At 47.5% G+C, this 14,432-nt stretch overlaps 1 protein-coding gene across 15 annotated transcripts in view; it reads right to left on the reverse strand.

Moving 5' to 3' along the window:
* The window catches only part of PHLDB1 (pleckstrin homology like domain family B member 1), a 62,664-nt gene that overhangs the window by 46,884 nt on the left and 1,348 nt on the right, over positions 1–14,432 (reverse strand). For all 15 annotated transcript variants that reach the window (XM_069066644.1, XM_069066645.1, XM_069066646.1 and 12 more), the window contains exons 2-4: positions 11,829–11,909; positions 9,832–9,955; positions 8,405–8,575 (exon numbers count right to left, since the gene is read on the reverse strand). In XM_069066644.1, coding sequence (XP_068922745.1) covers positions 8,405–8,575; positions 9,832–9,955; positions 11,829–11,909 — 376 coding nt within the window. The remainder of the gene's footprint in view (positions 1–8,404; positions 8,576–9,831; positions 9,956–11,828; positions 11,910–14,432) is intronic.

The following is a 14,432-nucleotide window of genomic DNA, read 5'->3' on the forward strand; positions in this document are numbered from 1 at the left end:
CGCCGGGAGCCACGACAGCACCATCACCCCGAGGCAGTCCACCCAGTGCTGGGCGAGCACACACATTCCGCTAACAACAGCTGGAAGGGGAGAAGAACCCCCGCCTACTCCCGCACCCCAGGATCACCCCCCCGCACGCAGTGCAGCGTGCCTCCCAGTGCCCGGGCCACTCTCCCCGCCTCCGGCTCCCTGGCCTCAGCTTGGCCCCGAGCCAGTAACTCACCAGCCGAGCCTGGACCTCCCTGGGCGCTCGGGCTCCAGCTCCAGCTCTGGCCCGGCCAGGCTCGGCCCGGCCCCCAGGGCTCGGCTCCGGCTCCGCTCTGGCTCCACAGCCCGGCCCGGGGCCTATTGAGGGGGCGGGCCCGACCTCCCGCACAGCCACTGGAGCGGACCGGGGCGGGGCCGGGGCTGGGCAGGGGCTGGGGCCGGGGCTAGGGAGGTGGGGGGAAGGAGGGAGGAGGGACAAAGGAGAAGCGGAGGGAGGGGAAGAGGAAGTGATGGAGGACTAGGGAGGGGAGGAGAGGAGAAAGGGAGAGGACCAAGGGAGATGGATAAGAAGACCAAGATGGCTAGGGAAGACTCCCAAAGTCTGAGGCTCTAAGAGGCGGAGGCAGAGGTGGAGAAGGGACAGGCTAGGAAAAGCGATGAGGAGATGGGGGAAAGCGGGAGGCACAAAGCAGTCCTGAGTGGTGGTGGAGGGAGGAGGCTGAGAGGAGCTCGAGGTAAGGGTGACAAGAGACTACAAGTGTCTCCACCCACCACCCACCCTTCTCTAAGAAGCTGGAGAGAGAGGATTAGAAGTCTGGAGACCGGGCAAAAGGGCCTCACTCTGCCATTAACTTGTTATGTGTCCTTGGGCAACGGAGTCCTGCTTTTTCCCCTCACAGTAGCCTCCTGAGACAGGTCCTGAAAGGATTATCCCCATTTTACAGATGAAAAAGAGAGAAAAGGAAGTGCGGTGCTTTAGAAAGAGCCAGGTTTGGAGTCTGGGACTTGGGCTCAGACCTGGTCTTTGCTACTTGCTAAATGACAAAGAGCAAATCACTTCTCTTCTCTGGGATTTTGTCCACATAAAGATAGACACACAAACACATTCATTAAAAGAAGAGGGTTGGTCTAGCTGGCCTGTATGGCCCCTTCCAACTCCAAAGTCTCGATCTCTATGGATCTGGATCACAAAGCTCATAAGTACTGGGTCCTCTGTGTGAACCCAAACACTATGATACCCAGTCCAGGATTATTTAATCTATAATGATAGATATAATAGCAATATAGATAATATAATAATCTACAATAACATTTGCATAGCACTTTACATATAAAATTTCGTTTGAGCCTCACAACACTCCTGAGAGGCATCACCCTCATTTTGCAAATAAGGAAAACTAAGGCAGACTCATCTAGGGTCATACAGGTCATGTGTCTGAGGCAGGATTCAAATTCAGATCTTATGAATTCCAAACCCAGCACTCGGCACTAGGTCAACTTGTTTTTAATCTATACTACTCCCCTCTATAAATATTCCTCTCTGGGTCTCAGTTTCCTCATCTACAGAATGAGCAGAATGGATTAGATGGTTTTGAAGGCTCCTTAAAGCTCCATCATTCTGTGGTTCTGTGTTGGGACAGGGGAAGGAGGAAGTGGGTAAGAAGACCCTAGAGGAAAAGTCTGAAGAATCTTCGGGAACCTCACTGGGTAGTCAGGTTTGACCCTACTAATCTTCTTCTCTAAGAAATGACTAATGGGTTGGGTGGGTAAGTGGTACAGTGAATAGAGCACTGGCCCTGGAGTCAGGAGGATCTGAGTTCAAATCTGACCTCAGACACTTGACACAATTACTAGCCATGTGACTTTGTGCAAGTCACAACCCCAATTGCCCACCAAAAAGAAAAAAAGAAATGACTAGCGTAATGCTTCCTCTGAATCCCTAAGGTGTCTGTGGAAACTTCAGAAGGCCTGTGGCGGTGGGGGTGATGATGATGATGGTGATGATAGAGAGCATTTATATGTTTTAACCTTTACAAAGATCTCATTTGATCCCCACAACCCTGGGAAATAGGTACTATTATTATCCCCATTTTACAGGAGAAGAAACTGAGGGAGACAGAAATGACTTGCCCCAGGTTATCACAGCTACTAAGGATCTATGACTAGATTTGGAGACAGATTTTCCTGACTCTAGGACTAGAGAGCTCTACCTACTTTACCACGTCTTTGCCTTGGACGCCTATAAAATGCCTGCAGCTTGTGAACCCAGACCTCCTCTCTTCCCTCATTTAACAAATTCCCCTCCCAAAGACACCCACAGGGCTCACAGGGATCAAGCCCAGTTTTTTCTAGGTTCTCTCAGCCTCCCAATGTGACTGGATATATTGTCTAAGTCAGCAGCCTATTTCAACAGCTGGACTCCCAGTGCTTAGCTCCTCCTATCCCATCCTGGGAATCACTCACAGTTACCTTGTAGCTGGAACCCCCAAGGTCACAAGCAGGGAGGGCCAGCCAGCCAGACACAACACCAACCAACCACCCTCCCTAAATACAAGTCCCTGACACACAATGAGCCAAACCAGGCATTGTGGTGTCCACATAAAGATAGACAAACACAGATTCTCACAAAGATGTTCTCTTTCATGTAGAGATTTCCCTTTCTTCCTTACTCCCCAAACTCTCACAACCTTAGAAGTTGTCCTAATCAATTTCCTTATTTGGCACACAAGGAAACTGAGGCTCAGAGAAGATAAATGATTTGTTCAAGTCGAACAACCAGAGCTGGACCTTGAACCCAGGCTCTTTCCATGGGATCATCATGCCTTTTACAGGCAAGCACTCTTACAAATACTCTTCTCTTTCACAGATACATATCTACTCTGGGCATGCACCCCCACACAGAGAAATAGGCACATTTCTTGTACAACTCACTCTTCTCACTTTCATATAGTACTGGCTTCTCTCATACAATCACACACAACACTGACACCCACACTATACTCTCAACCACATATCCACACAGCCCTAGAGAGATTCTGGAGTGACTCAGATTTCAAGAGAAATAACCAGGCACACTTTCCATTCCCAGTGAGTCCCCTCCTTTTAGCCGTCTTTTCTCTTCTGATGGCAGGGGAAGAACCAAAGGATTTCAGATGCAGATAGGGAAAGCCTTTTTTTTTTTTAATAAAGAAATCTCAGCAGGAAGAATGATTCACCCATCTGGAAACTATGACAGCAAGCTGGACAGATACAGACCAACACAAGAGAATGCTTGCCAGTATGAAATATGACAGAAGGCCACGTAAGGGAGGAAAAGTTTAACCATCTCCTCTTTTCCCTGTTTTGTTTTTTTTTCCAGTCTGACAGGAAGGAGATGGGGCTTCTTTTCTTCTTCCCAGAAGGAAACTCATAGAATCATGGATCTAGAGGCAGAAGGGGTGTTAGATACCATCTAGTCCAACCATCTCATTTTACAGATGAGGAAACTGAGGCTCAGGTACTCGCCTAAAAGAAAATGGCTGAGCTGAGATCTGAACTGCAGTTGTCTGAATCTAGGTCCAATATTCTTTCAACTGTAATATGCTGCCTCTCAAAGATTACTTAGAAGATGATGGCTGCGTTCCACTGATCCCTGGGTTACAGACCCAGCATGTTTCTGAGTCACTCTAAATTACTAAGGAAGTAAAGGATGTCCTGGATCCCAGACATAGACAGCAATAAGACCCAATAATCCCTTTGCTTGCTCTGGTATAAACCACTGCCCATCTAGAATGGTGTCAGAGTGGGAAGGAAGTGAGAGTAACCTCCCCTGAAAGAGGCAAGGAAGGATCCTCCATCTAGATATCCTGGGTCTTTATTAATTCAGCTTTTTGATCCCTTCTCCAAAGCATCCTTGGGTTTTCCATATGGCTCTTTCATGTGGTCTGTCCCTGTGGTCCCAGGGTGGAATGGCCTGGTCCCAGACAGACGCCTAGCCTCCTGGGTTGTTTTGCTGGCTCCACCCCTTGCTCTGAGCAAAGAGGTGCCCAAGCATTTAAAAGGGGTGGAGGGAGAACTAGGAGCTTCTCAGCCCTCTCATTGATACTCTCTTTTCCCACCATGCCAGGATAAATTTGGCATCTGCTTTTATCCCCCTCCTTCCGCAGGAGTATTCCTGCCTGAGGAGCCTGTCACTGCTATCACTGCTGGGCATGATGCCCAGGATGAGGTATCGAGGGCATGGTCCACTCAGAGATGGAGAGGCCTCCTCCTTCCAAAGGGGATGGTTAGGGTGCCTTCTGGTAGCTTGGATTAGTGCCTGGGGAAGGCAGCATGATAAAGAAAAAAAAGGTGATGAACTTGGAATCAGGTGACCTGGATTCAAATCCTCCTTCAGACACTTACCAGCAGTGGGACTGGAGGTTAATTTAATTTCTTAGAACCCTGGTTTTCTTACATGTAAAATGGGGATAATACTTTTACTACCTATGTCACGGGGTTGTTATAAGCAAAGTACATCATAAATCCTAAAGCACTCAGAAATTTTAGATACTATGGTTATTAATATTTTCTACATATACATATGGGCCTTTCATACCACATACACATTCATCCATAGGCACAAACAGTTATATGAACAACTAAGTGGATAGATAGATTAGACAATATACACAAATGTCCATTTAGGCAAGAATTTCCTATAATGCACATTCACATGCTTCTTGCATGTATACAGTTGGTATACATGGTATACATATGGTTTCCAGAGAAACAAAAGACATAGGTTCCTCCTGTCTTCCTCTCCCTCCTGGGCCTCTGACACTAACTAGCTGTGTGACCATGTACAAATCACTTAACCTCCTAGAACTGCCCTGCCCTCCCACTTAATTCTCTAAGACCAGAAGTTTCAGATGAGTTACTGATTTGTATTCAGTGGAAGGAGTTTCCATACAAGAAGTCCCCACAATGATGAACTATTTTAAAGGTCTGGGCAGAAAAGAAATATGTATGTATGTATGTATGTATGTATGTATGTATGTATGTGGGACAGCTAGGTGGTGCAGTGGACAGAGCACCAGGCTTTGAGTTAGGAATTCAAATCTGACCTCACACACTTAATAGCTGTGTGACCCTGGGCAAGTCACCTAACTCCTATTTGCCTCAGTTCTTCATCTGTAAAATGAGGATGCATTGGAGAAGGAAATGGCAAAGCACTCCAGTATCTTTGCCAAGAAAAACCCATGGACAAAAGTCCATGAAGTCACATAGAGTCAGGACATGATTGAACAACAACAACAATGTACGTGTGTATGTACATGTAAATATGCATATACAACATAACAAATTCGGTACAGACAGACACACAGTTATGCAGACACAGAGATGATCCCCAAACTCACACAGATGCGCACACTGAGACCTGTAAATACATACTAAAAAACACAAACACACAGAGATACCACATGTATATCTGAGCCCCTCAGTCTCCAGGGAGATGAACTCTGAAGAATGTCCGGAGCTGGGCCAGCAATGGCGGGTGAGCTGAGGGGTTGGGGGAGTTGGGGAGAGCATGAGGGGGCTGGTGCCTTGCTCTAGAGATGAAACAAGGCAAACCCTCAGCTCCCAAGCCCCAGGGAGGGGGAGGAGACAGGATGTAGAACACCGGCTCCTTTGTGTCTCTCTGCACACCCCCCAACTTGCTCCCCAGACTGCCAAACCCCTAAGAGACAAGCGAGTCCAGACAAGGAGGCCGGGAGGGGGGTAGGCTTCAAGGGAAAGGGGGGCTGGGGGTATGGGGTCCCTGTCCTTCTGTAAGGCCCAGGAGGGAGAGGAGGACAGAGGAAAGGACAGTGGAGACACATGGTGGCTATAGAAAAAAAGTCAGGAGAATAGGAAATTCTTAAGGACAGTCCAGCACTGGCTCCAGACCCTCCCACTCCTCAGCAAGCTAATGGGTGCATTGTGTAGACTGTGTACTTGTGGAAGAGAAGCATTTGGACACCCCCAGTTCTTTGACTGTGCTCTTAGCATGTATGTACAGGCATGCTCATATGCATGCATGTGACAGGCATTAGTACAGCTGGACCATCAGTGATGATTCCTTGAATTTTTCTTCAGTTCCTCATTTTATTGCTTCTCGGAACCCTCTTCTGCCACCTCTCCCCATCAGTTTCTTGACTAGGGATAAGGGAAGATGCTTTGTCTAGAACTGACCAGAGGGAGATGGCCAAATATCATAGAATGTCAGAAGTGAAAGGCATATATCAAAGAACATCTCATCCAGCCCCGTATCTGACAGATGAAGAAACTGAGGCCCAGCAAGGAATTGGTTGTCCAAGGTCACACAGGCAGTAAATGGCAGAGTTTTAGTTCAAAACCAGCTTTTCTGATTCTATACCAAGAGCTATTTCCACTACACCACATTGCCTGCTTTATTTGAAGGCCTTGACACCCCACAAACATCAGAGCCTTCCCCAAAGTCAGTCAGATAGTCAAGAGGCAAGAATAGGTTGATTTGTCTTCAGCACAGGGAGGAGTGCAGAAGAGGCCTCAGGGTTACCTGCACCAATAAAGGAGGAGGGAGGCTAGACAGGGGTGGGAGTGGGGGGGAGCAGAACTGCTGACTTTTGTCGGGCATCAACTACTAATATTAATGAATCAGTCGAATTATTCAATCACCAAACATTTAGTAATCACCTAAATGTGCCAGGCACTCTGCTAGGTGTAGGAGATAGAGACAAAAACAAAATCTCTGCCTTCAATAACAATAACCCAAATTTACATACATGTTTCTATAAACCACTGTGTGAGATACGGAATGCAAGTATTATCCCCTTTTATAGTTGGGAAAACTGAGTCCTAGGGAGCTTTACTAGAATCAGGACTCATACTCTTCCAACTCCAAATCTAGTACCTTGTCTCCTAATGGAAGGGAAGAGTTGATCAAAAGCCCTAAAGGGAAGTGATCTGAAAGAGGGTCGGGCACCCTGAGAAAAGGGGAAAACAGTCAAAAGTGGGTAAAGGGTGCCTTCTATACCAGCTCCACCAGATACTGAGAGAACCCAGATGGTTTTTTCATTCCAACCTTTCCTCCACGGAGTCTGACTTGATTCTAAGTCCTTATCCCCACCCACAATTCCCCCTTAACCTGATCTTTTTCCTCCCATGCTGGCCAAAGGGAAGAAATGAGGCTGGATTCCCTGTCTCTATGGCAACCAAAACCGGTACACAACAGCAGAATCAAGGAAAAACCCTTGCCCACCCTGGTAACTATAGAAATCAGGGGCCCAGTTTTCAGGGTTACCAAACATTTCACTCTGCCATGGATACTGTGTTGCTATAGGAAACAGTGAAAGTGATGCCGGTCCCCATAGCAACGAGGATGCTACTGTTGGTTCTACAATATTGTCACAGGACCAGAGAGTATCTCCCCTGCTTCTCTCCTTGTTTTGGTAACTGGCGCCACCAGGATCTGTCCCTGCTTTGCCAGGAGATCTCCTCTCCTTTCCTCTCCACAGAGGGATGCCCAGAAGCCCAGGCTCCTTATTCTCACACAAACACCATCATTGTTCCCTTTCCTAGCTGCTCCAGCTGATGCCTTTTGCAGCTGTCATGCCTCCTTCTCCAGTGCCCTTTGACAATTAATGATGTAACCCCATCCCTTGCCAGGGACTGTGGGATGACCAGGAGAAGAGAGAAGGCTGAAGTCAAGAGTGGGAATGGGCATAAGGCCTGGAGTTAGAGAATCTGGATTCTAGCCCTGGTTCTTCCATTTACCGACTATGTGGCCTTGCACAAATCATTTTATCTCTCAGCCTCAGTTTCCTCAGCTGTAAAATGGGGATAATCACAGGGGTACTTTTAGCATGATATAGTGGATAGAGTACTGGACCTGGAGTCGAGAAGGATCTGTACCTTTGAACCTCAATTTCCTAACCCGTCAAAAAGGAGTGCCTATTTCATAGGGTTGTTGGGAGATACAAGTGAAACAAAATGTGTATACCACTTTGCAAAATTCAAAGTTATGTGTAAGCGCAAGCTATTCTTATTACTGCTGTTGAATGAATATGTACACGAGAGCACTTTGTAACTTGGAAGAGGCTGATACAATCAATCCCAGGCATTGTTATCACTGCTATCACTATTATTATTATTAAAAAAGAAGGAAGACTGGGGACGGACAGAGACTCTGAGGTCAGGAGCAGGTAGAGGATTTTTTTCCCCTCCAACCCTGGATATCTCTTCCAGCCTGATAGGACTTTGCACATATACACAGAACCCCCTTGAATATCCCACCCCCCAGGTAGTTTCCATAACAACACTAAAACTAGGATTTAAGCAGTCCCTGAAGCTCAATTCTATTAGAACCTACCTTTTAGCCCCCTTCCCTCAACCCCTCTTAATCAGTCGGCAGGTTTGGGGATGTCCAGGGCCTTACCCTGGGTGAGGCGGGTGGGCTGGTGGATAGGGAGCCCATCGATGGTGCAGGCATTGCCACAGGGGTACAGGGTGAGGGTCCCACGTAGGTTCTCAATGTAGCAGTGCTCAGGTGCGAGGCCAGGACCCTGTAGTGAGATATCCTTGGCAGCAGAGCCAATCACCGTCTTCCCTAGGGAATGTGGGGAGGGAGTGAGGAAGAGAGTTAGGGGTGTTTGCCCAAGGATAGGCAGGAAATAGCAAAGAGACCCAGCACTAGCACTATATCCTCTAAAAGTGAAGAGAAGCAATAGTGCAGCAAACAATGCCTACACCTTTCCTAATCTGTCCCCCCCTTTTGTTGGGCATGGTTGGCACTGGTAGCAAGCATCCTCAGAAGGAGAGACGATACCCTGAATCAGGGAGGGAAGCCCAGACATAAGCATCATAAAAAGCAGCACAGGTTCAGTCCAAGCCCGAGGAAGATGTCGAAATAGATTGCTTTCCCTTCAGATAGACTCCTCTCTATTCCCTTCCCTGCTCCCACCCCTCTCTGGCCAGGGCTGTCTCTTCCTAGGCCTCCCCCCTCCCCTACAAACAGGCCCCAGCCCTTCTGCACTTCTTTGCACAAGCTCCTCTTCCACTTCATTTTTCCTTCCTTCCCAGGGTCCCTTCTTTCACTAGCTCTTTGCTCTGCCCCCTTCTACCCTGTTCCTCCTGCCCTCTGGCACTCCCCTCTGTCTCAGGCCCCTGTCTCCCCCACACAGCTTCTGCACACCTACACAGCTTCCCCACACCCCACCCCTAGCAGAGCCCCTGGGGCTGGTATTTAGAGAATGCTAGGAATGTAGGATCACCCAGGCAACCAGTGCAGCTCAGGAAGGAGAGAGGAGGAGGAAGAGAGAGGAAGGGAGGGAAGGAGCTAGAGGGGAAAAGAGATGCTCAGTCAGGGCCTCTTCTCAGGAGGGTGCTCCCAGCTCACCCTGACTCTCTGTTTATACCTTCTCTCCAGAGACTCCTAAGATCACATCCTCCCTCCCTTCCCTGGCTCTGATCTCCCATCCTTCCAACCCCCAAGTCCAAGGCTCCTAACCAAAAACCCATAGGATCCTAGCTCCTCTGCTGTACCCCTACTTTCTCATTTGATTTTTTATCCTAGCCTTCAGAAAGCTAGATTATCTCTGTCAGAGGATAGGTGTTTGGGGAAAAGAGGAGTGAAAGGGAGAGGGAATCAGCAGAGGAGATGACCTGGTGGGAATGGAATGTATCAGCCCCGTGCTTCCCAGCAGGGTGTGTGTGTGGGGGGCACCACTACAATATTATTCATTTCTTGACGATGGGAAGGGTACCTATTTTCCTGCAGAGGCTCCCAGATCTTGAAGCAGCTGTGATTATGAGGCTGGGAGGTGGTTTGTGGGATAATCTGGCACATGCGTTCTCCTGACTCACCTTCCTCCAGGGGCAGAAGGGTGATGGCGGTGCTCAGGCGCCCACTGCCCAGGCTCACCAGGTGTGGCTTGTCCGTCTGTACCTTTAGCCCTTTGCCTGTCTCGATTAAATCCAGGGGCCCATTCTTGAAAGAGGGAGAATCATCAGTAGAACAAGGAGTTGAGACACAAAACCTCAATATAAGTTCTTACTGCCTTCCCTATCTATCCGAATTCAACACCCAAATAACATTCTCCCCTGCCTCCTCCCTCCCTCCCTCCCCAAATAGCTCCTCTGTCACACTGTTTGTTCCATCAGCTTTCTTTTTGTGTTAGATGACCTGTCTCCTCTTTGTTCAGTAGGGTAGACATAAATGGGGAGTCAGACACCTAGGTGGGAGAGATTAAAAGCCAGCAAAGCCCCAGGAAAGGTTGGGATGGGCCGAGTTCAAGACCAATTGCTTCTAATGGAGTACACACAGACTTTAGAATCACAGGATCATAGGATCATAGGGGTCAGACCTAAATTTGAGTCCCAGGTTTCTGATATTTTTGAGCTTTCTTGGGCAAGTCACTTAGACTTTAATCAATCAATCAGCATTTATCAAGCGACCAACACATGCCTGGTACTTTCACAAAGACAAATGAAGCAGTCTTTGATTTCAAGGAGCAGGCTTTTTTGAAGGTGATTTGGGGAGAGAGGGCACTACCTAATATTACCTACCTTATCAGGCTGGTGTGAGAATCAAGTGAGATGAGTCGTGCAAACCTTACACTGCCCCGTAAATTTAGCCGAACTGTGTCATATTTCTCAATCTGACTCTTGGTGACCCTATTTGGGGTTTTCTTGGCAAAGATATTGGAGTGGTTTACCATTTCCTTCTCCAGATCATTTTACAAATGGGGAAACTGAGGCAAACAGAACTGAGTGACTTGCCCAGGGTCACCTAGCTAGTAAGTGTCTGAAGTCAGATTTGAACACAGAAAGATGAGTCTTCCTTACTTCAGGTCCAGCACTCTAACCACTGCACCACTCAGCTGCCTCATAAATTTAACCTTGCATTATACTGGTGTTAACTATTCTTTTCTACCTGTGAGGAAGGTGCTTTGTAAATTATAAAGTTCTATAGCAAATAAGTTATTATTGCGATATTATCAAATTACTACATTATCTGCACTTAAGAGTAAGGGCAGAGTAGTGAACAAGGGGCCAGCCTCAGAGTCAGAAAGACCTGGGTTTAGCCTAGTGAGAAATACCCTCCATATTGATATGCATACCTGTTATCTCCCCTTTCTTCTAGGAGTCAGAGACTGATTCAACATCATAGTATGTCTTTGTGTCACCAGAGCCTAGCAGAGGGCCTGGCACATAGTAGACACTTACTACAAAATGTTCTTTGGTACTTGCTGTTCGACCTAAGCATCTAACTTAACCTCTCAGTGCCTCCTGGCAGTAAGACTACAAGCTGAAGAACAGATGTCTGCAATGGTAAAGAAAGTCTCAGGAGACCATACATTCATTGAGGGCAGGTGCTGTGGGTTTCTTTGTATATCCAGCCATTTGCACATAGTAGGTACTTAATAAATATTTATTGAATTCAACTGGGACCTGACCGGCACAGCAGGGTAAGTGTGTTGGGGTAGGGAGTGAAGGGAGGGAGAAGGGGAGAGAAAAAGAATACATAGATGTCTTCCAACAGTTCCAAAAACACCTTGGAAGTGAGTTCCAAGTCTATTCTGAGGATATTCTATGGGTGAATCACTTAACCAGATTAGATGGAAAACCAGATTAGATGGAAGAGCAAGCTCTTAATTGGATTTTGAGGATTGGGACAAGAAGGCAGATTCACTATTTATCTCTCCCCCAACTCTAACCACCAGTACTTTTTTTCCAGTCCAGAGACCTGGTGGGCACAAAAGCAGACCCAGTCTTTGCAACCTGCCAGTCTTAGCCTTCAGTCTACCCATCCCAGACTCTACTTCTCCTTGCCTCCAAATTCCAATCTGGTAACAACTCACCTGGACTCTGGCTTGGATCTTGCGCCCAGAGCCTGCTGTATTTCTGTTGAAAGTATCCATGGCTCTGTAGATCCAGAATTCCTAGGGGCATAGAAAAGGAGAGTTTAGGCTGAAGGTGCCAGTTCGGGGAAGGAAAGAACAGATAGTATGGACAAGATTTGTGCCGATCATCAAGCAAGGGTCTCAGGACATGGAGACACTCAAGAAGGTGTGTCTTTATCCCTGTAGAAAATCAGGTGCAGCCAAAGAGAAGCCCAGAGGAAAAGAAAACAGTAGCATTTTCTTCACTTACAGATTATAGCTACCCCTAAGCTAAGTCTTCTGCATCATCAGCCTGGGTACCCATACAGGCATAGGAACATCACATCAGGAAGCTCTGCTTTCTCCTCAGTGCCCTGTCCTTGATCTGTGTACCCCTTTCTTGATCCCAAGACCAGGAGTGAATAGTACCAGGGGTTCACTATACCATGGTTACTTGTCTTGGCAACCTGGAGTGCCCAGATCTTCAAATAATCGGAGCTGGGGATAGGTGTGTTGAGGCAGGTAGGTGGCACAGTGGATAGAGTATCAGGACTGGATTCTGGAAGACTCACTTTCCTTGAGTTTAAATCTGACCTCAGACACTTACTAGCTGTGTGACTCTGGACAAGTCACTTACCCCTGTTTGCCTCAGTTTCCTCATCTGTAAAATGAACTGGAGAAGGAAATGGCAAACCAGTCCAGTATCTTTGCCAAGAAAACCCCAAATGGGGTCAAAAAGAATCAGACATGACTGAAACAACTAAACAACAATGGGTGTGTAGAAAGTAGGTCTTTCAGGGGCACTGTACCTTTCTGAGAACAGAAACTTATAGAGGCTCGTTCCAAACAGGTGAGTGGCACAGCTAAGGCTGTTGCAGGAAGGGAGCTCTCAGCTCCCTCTCCTAACCCCTCCCTCTTTCCTTTTGTCTCCTCTCCCTGGGGTCTCACGAGGATCTATTTTCTTAAAGGGACTCAACAGGAACAATTAGTTTTCCCTGACAACTCATAAGCATACTTCTGTCCTAGGTCCTATGATTTCTTCTCTCAAAAAAAAACAAACAAAAAAAATCACCTCACTCTTACTCCTAATTCTTTCAACCCTTCCCCCACCCCAGCTACAAAACTCACTGGGGGAGAAACTGGGATTATCCGGACCAAATATGTAAATTGACTGGGTGACATGGAGGTCACACAGATGCACTGGGAGGATGAAGGCTGAGCATTTCTGGGGTATAGCCATTCACTATACTGTATCCTTTCCAGGATAAAAGATATATGTTTTCCTCTTCCACACACATATTTATCAGGGACCAGAGCTGTGTACAAACATATATATGTGCTGATGGCATACACACGTCTATGCTTACTTTATGTTCCTTAAGAATTTGACAATGGCAAAAAAAAAAGTCCTTTGATGTTATTGAGAAAAGTTAGAGGTGAAAGAGAGAGGAAGGGGAAGTTGGGGAACCCAGATCAGTGCCTCTAGCTGCCTTTCTCCTCTAGTCAACAATCAGCCAATTTGGAGAGGAAGCAGCAACAGGAGCCAGGAGGAGCTCAGCCTCAGACTCTGGCATGGGGGCTGAAAGGGCTAAGCCAGGGGTGTTACTAATTTTACCCTCCTGGCTCCCACCCTTCCGGGCTCGGACTGCAACGTCACCATTTCCACCCAAGCTGCAGGGAAATAGTCTGGAACTTGCCCTGGGACCCACCCCTGGACTAAATAGCAAGAGAGCATGTATAAGAGGTTCAAACAGACTGGGTACAACCCTGGGATGCCAGGCTATTGACCAGTTTCCAAGGACTCGGGGCACTGTTGATCTCTCCCTCTCGCTATTGCTATCAACCTGAGGCATAGCTTCTGCCTCAGGCCATGGGTGATTTAAAATCCTCTGTGAGAGGCCCCGTTGCGTGTGAGGGTGAAGGGAGGGGAGACTCTCAAAAGGCTGAAGAGAGTGTGATGGACTGTGCTGGTAGTGTAGAAGGGAGAGAAGTTAAAGGTAAAGAGTGGTGAATGGAAGGAGTTTCCTCACAGAGGAATGGATGATAATGGATAATGATGATGGAGAAAAATAAGGGGAGAGGAAAGACGGGTTAAGAGAAGTATCTTGAAAAGAGAGATGAGACGTGCTGGAGTACCTAGAGCCAGAAGAAGATAAGGTAGAGAGAAGAGGGGAATTTGGGAGGTGAGATGCTGTGACTCAGAGGCAGATGAGATCCTGAGACATGGAATCCCCTAGAAGTAGGAAGAGAAACTGGATGAACTGGACTCCTTATGATAATAGCTTTTCTGTTCATTCCAAAGTGGCCTCTAGATTGGGTTGACAGCGCTAGACTTCTCTCCAGATCTCCCCCCCCCATCCCCCAATTTACCCTTTCTGGGGAGTTTAGCCAGAGGAGCCCGAGGGTGCCCCCTGCCGGCCGAGTCTTTCTTAGGCGAACGCTGCAGCTCCTGACCCCATGGAGTCCAGCTGGAGCCCAGAGAGCTGTAATTACCCGCCCCACCCCGCCTTCTAAGGCCTTTCTGGGAAGTACAGCTAAGTCCCGCAGCCAAAAAAAGGTTCTCGCGGTTGTAACCCCAGACAC

The sequence above is a fragment of the Petaurus breviceps genome, unplaced genomic scaffold (assembly GCF_028583685.1).
Source record: "Petaurus breviceps papuanus isolate PSGF00001 unplaced genomic scaffold, PetGlider_PUasm1.0 90723, whole genome shotgun sequence".
Classification (NCBI taxonomy): domain Eukaryota; kingdom Metazoa; phylum Chordata; class Mammalia; order Diprotodontia; family Petauridae; genus Petaurus; species Petaurus breviceps.